Raw genomic sequence first — 5,014 nt, forward strand, 5'->3', positions numbered from 1 at the left:
ATTACGTGCAGGCAGTGACCGCGTTGAGAACATTAATCAAAAGAATCCAATCTAATTTTTCCAAAAATCTAGTTCCGTCTATGTTTACTGCGTTAGAATCAGTAGTAAAGGGATCCAGCAACACAGCATTCAATGGCCAGCCTTTCGCAGAATTGACGCAACAATTATACAACAATTTAAATCAGCGATTTCCCAACATAGATGATTTACAGTACTTGTGTCAATTTTTCCAGGCTCCTAAAGCTTTTATGTATGATCTTGAACGCCTCGAGTCTACAATAGTTAATTTTACACGCGTAAACGGTGTACAACTCTCCGGTGAAATGGAAAAATTTATCACATTCGATTTACCTTCGTGCAGTTCAGACGATTTGTGGAAGATAATAATCGAAGGTAATCATTTTCCAATTCTCGCAGAATCGTACAAACGGATGCGTGTGATGTTCGGGACAACATATCTTTGCGAATCAGGTTTTTCTCACATGAATCGCATTAAAACCTCCGGTAGGTCGGCATTAGGAGATGAGAACCTCAAAGAAGCCATGCTTGTGAGTCTCAGTAATTATAAACCTCATTTAGAAAAAATCGTGGAATCTATGCAAATTCAACGCTCGCATTAAAATTGAATCATTTACCCTTTTCATTATAACCATGTCGCTAGATATTGACAATTACATATTTAATATAATTTGACAACTCTTTGCAGCATCGGATTAATGTGAGATTCTCCAAGAATCTGGCATTCGTACGATTGTTGCTATGAAACTATTGTAAATATATTAGTAATAAGATTTTTTAGGATTAAATATTTTCCTATTTCCTGCACCTTTTGTTCCTTTCCATTACCCATGATGGAATACGTCTACCACCTTCCCGCGGTTTCCATTGAGCAACATTCCATAATGTTGGCCAAGAGTAGACAATTAATTAAAAATATATTCAAATGTATGTATTTCAAATTTCTAATAATGTTCGTCAAATTCATAATCCCAGATGCTATCCTTCCATCGAAGTTAAAGATTAAAAGGTACGATTCAACGGAGAAATAATAATTGCCGACTACCATTTCGGAAATATATTCTCCAAGGTTTTCCTAAATTTTACTTTTTCAATTTTATATTTAAAATTTGAAACTGAAATTTAACGCGAATTCTGGTGAGTCGGCCATTTTTATTCGACTCGCACGCCACTCTACGTGGCTGACGAAAATATCGTCACCACTGGGACTTACTCGCACACAATGGTTGGCTAATTGGGTACCCATTAGGATGAGAGGATTATTCCGACCCTAGTAATAGGCTGGCGCCCGACTACCTGAAGGTTGCCGGGCCCTGCCCTAGAGAACCGAGGGCCCCGCTCATTTATCAGGGCCGTACTAACCACACCGCAGATCCGCTCCAGGACCTCAATATAATCTCCTGCAAGCTAAGTGGTCTTAATTATTTTGGATTCCGAACTTTGGCTCTTTTCGAACCGCTCACTGCAACGCTTTTCTTGCATAATAATATAATTATAATTTTTTATAATTATAATATTTTGCTGTTTTGCGAAATTCTTCGGACTGCTCTACGGAACCGCTCACACGCATAGCTTATCAAGCTATCACGTTTCTCGCTTTTTTGCTCTTGCTTTCGCTTCGTAGTCTCACTGATCGACTTTGTGATCGTCTTAGTCTATCATTACTACTTTTTTTTGAGCTGCTCATATATTCTCAATTATGGCATCATTTGAGGCGACTATTAGCCTGAACCAATCGCGGGCGGCGTTCATTGAGCGCATTCATAAGGAGCTGCTCACCGAAGACGCGAAAACTTTAACAATCTCCAATCTCCAAGGTAAACTGGAGATCCTGGAGACATATTGGGAAAAGTTTGAAAGCACTCATGAGACGCTCATTGGTAGTAGCGGCAAGATCGAGGGGCCTCGAATTGCCCTATTCCATGGGAAAATGTTTTGACCTCACCATCGGTCATTATCACGAGGCGCGGGCAATTTTGAATCAGCTCATCGATCAGCGGGGGGTCTCAGGCTCATCTCGTCGGTCTCAGTGTGAAGACACTTTCAACGGCCCTACTCACGAGATTCCTCGGGCCGCTACATCGTTCGGATACCGCTCAAATCCTCAGCTTCCTTGCTCGGGGATTCACGGTCTGCACTCGCTTGCCTCCATCGTCTGCTCAGGAAACTCTCACGTGATGAGGTGTATCGTCAGCATTACACGGACTTTCTCAGGGAATACGAAAAGCTCGGCCACATGCGTCGAGTCTCTGGACAGCTCACTAGATCAGCTCATCAGCGCCAGTTCAAGGTGAGGGGCACGGACACCGAGATGACCTTAGCACATGAAGCCTCGGCTTCAGGAGGGTTGAGAGTCTCGGACCGTCCGTGTTCTTCTCGGACTGACGCTTTACCAGAATATTTCTTCCCTCATCACGGAGTTCTGAGGGCGAGTAGTGAGACGACGAAGCTCAGAGTTGTCTTCAACGGCTCCAAGAAGATCAGCTCAGCAAAATCGTTGAACGAAATCATGCACACGGGGGAGAAGTTGCAGAAGGATATCTCGAATGTACTTCTCTTTTCTCGGTGGAATCGGCTCATTTTCATGACGGACATAACTAAGATGTTTCGTCAAATTCGAGTACATCCGGGGGATTGGCCACTCCAACAAATACTCTGGACCGACTCAAACGGAGATATCGTCACATATCAGCTCACCACGGTCACTTATGGCGCCAGATCAGCTCCGTTTCTCGCAATACGTGTTCTTCATCAGCTCGTTGAGGATGAAGGACCAAACTATCCTCTTGCTGTGGAACCGCTCATGAAAGGACGATATGTTGACGATATCTGCGGGGGTGCTGCCTCAGATAAAGAGCTACTCAGGACTGCTCACCAGCTGACACAGCTCTGCCTGTCAGGAGGCTTTCCGCTAGCCAAATGGCACTCAAATAGCCCAGCTGTACTCACATATCTTCAACCTGACAGCACCTCTCAAGAACAACGACATAGAGAACTCACTCACCAAGATTCTCGGGGTTTCTTGGCATCCTGGAACGGACAATTTCAAGCTTTCCGTCGCTCAGCCTGAGACCAGCTCAATAACGAAGAGAATCATTTTATCGGAAACGGCTCAACTCTTCGATCCACTGGGCTTTCTAGCACCAGTGGTTGTACGAGCCAAGATATTGCTCCAGGCTCTATGGATCGAGAAGCTGGGATGGGACGAACCAGTTTCCCCAACAACTGCGCAACGCTGGCGGCGATTCAGGGATAAACTCACCCAGTTGTTTGAGGTCACCATACCCAGGTGGCTCGGACTGTTCACCGATTCCGTCGTTGAAGTACACGGTTTTTCCGATGCATCGCAGGTCGCGATGTCAGCCGTGGTCTATCTCAGGGCCCGGCAACCTGGGCTCATTAGGCTCACGCGGCTCCCGACCTTCGTTAGTCAGAGCTGGGAGAGGGGCCTCATCCACTTAACAAAACTACCTGCTCTAATTCGATATCTCTCTCTGCTTGAGCTCTGGTTCGACCGATACCGGCAGAGGGCCACCGTGCGATCGAGCGGAAATTTTGATTTTCCATCAATTTGCATTATAAATATAATTTTTTTTATTCGAAATAGGCAGCAATATGAGGAAAATTTTTTTTTTTGTTTTCATGATGAGGAATCTGCCGTGACAATTATTTTGTCTCCAGACGATATTTGCAGCAATGAAACAAATAAAATAAAATAGTTGTCCATTCCTGAGCTGGAGCGGTAACTGTACCCAATAATATGAAGCAAACAATTCGTGGATGAATAGTGGTGTAAGTCTTATACCATTATTTGTTCACGAATTATTTTACGATTTAATTATTACATTATGAGCAATGGTTGTGATAGTCCTTGCTGAGGAAATGAATAAGAATAAAGAGATATAAAAATAAGAATTCTGAGAAAAAACTAGCAATGCACAGAACTGAGATAGCCCATAATAAATGACAAATATGCCCGAGATTTTCGATGAATGGTAATGCTCAATGGAAAAAGCGGTTTTTATGATGCACTGTCATATACTAAAGGTGGATTTCCTGAAAAACTAAATGTTGAAATTGGACTTATTTAATGATGGACTCTAATATATTGAAAGTGGCTTTCTTGGAAATCCAAATATTAGAATTGGGCTAATAAAAATGCACCCGAACAATGTCAAATTGGAACGAATTTCAATTAGAACTTGGCACGTGCATACCTGCATCATAAGAGTGCTAGGGGGTGGGTGCGGTGAGGTCAGGTAGGAATGGGGTACCTAATCTACCCTTACTGATCGTGATTCGATCTCCCCTCCCCCCGGGGCTCCTGCAGCCAATGGCGTAATTAGTTTAGCAATAAAAATTGTTATTTGGGAAGAGGGAGTTGTGGGAGCGAAGGCTCTTTTGCATTGGAACTTAAATTTTAAAAATTTGTGATCAGTTTGTTCTGAGCAAGCGAAGAACAATCTACTTGTTGCTGAAGTTGCACGACTTGCGCTCAACTTGTGAAAGTGAAGTTTGTGAATTAAACTTGTGTGGTTTAAAGTTTAAAATTTAATTTTTTATTGCTAAAACATGGAACCCTCCGCGAAGGAGCTACGTCTTGATAATTTTAAAGCCGAGTGGGAGCACCTGTACATGTGCTCAAAATTTGGTGAGATAGCCATTTGTTTATTGTGTTCGCAGCAGTTCCGTTGCTTAAAAACTTCAAATATCAAAAGGCACTATTTCGGACAACACGCCGGGTATGACAAAAATTTTCCATTACATTCATTAGCGCGCCAGAATGAGATCCGGTCTTTGAAAGCCACCGCGGTCACGGGTTTTGATGAAATACCGAAAAATAATCATGATTGCACGTCATACACTTTTGCCAATCTCGAGTCTCCAGCACAAGACACGCGGTCCGACAAATATCAAATCGAGTGGGAACATTTATATACGTGTAGTAAAATCGGCGACGCGATTATTTGTTTATTGTGCGCCCACCACTTCGGCA

At 43.0% G+C, this 5,014-nt stretch overlaps 1 protein-coding gene across 1 annotated transcript in view; it reads right to left on the reverse strand.

The window, feature by feature from the left end:
• The window catches only part of LOC105272326 (uncharacterized), a 175,223-nt gene extending 170,982 nt beyond the window's left edge, over positions 1–4,241 (reverse strand). The window contains exon 1 of the mRNA XM_011314407.1: positions 4,236–4,241. Within this exon, the coding sequence (XP_011312709.1) occupies positions 4,236–4,241 (6 nt within the window). The remainder of the gene's footprint in view (positions 1–4,235) is intronic.
• Between the last annotated feature and the right edge of the window lie 773 nt (positions 4,242–5,014).

Source organism: Fopius arisanus, unplaced genomic scaffold (genome assembly GCF_000806365.1).
Source record: "Fopius arisanus strain USDA-PBARC FA_bdor unplaced genomic scaffold, ASM80636v1 scaffold00161, whole genome shotgun sequence".
In the NCBI taxonomy this organism is placed as follows: Eukaryota; Metazoa; Arthropoda; class Insecta; order Hymenoptera; family Braconidae; genus Fopius; species Fopius arisanus.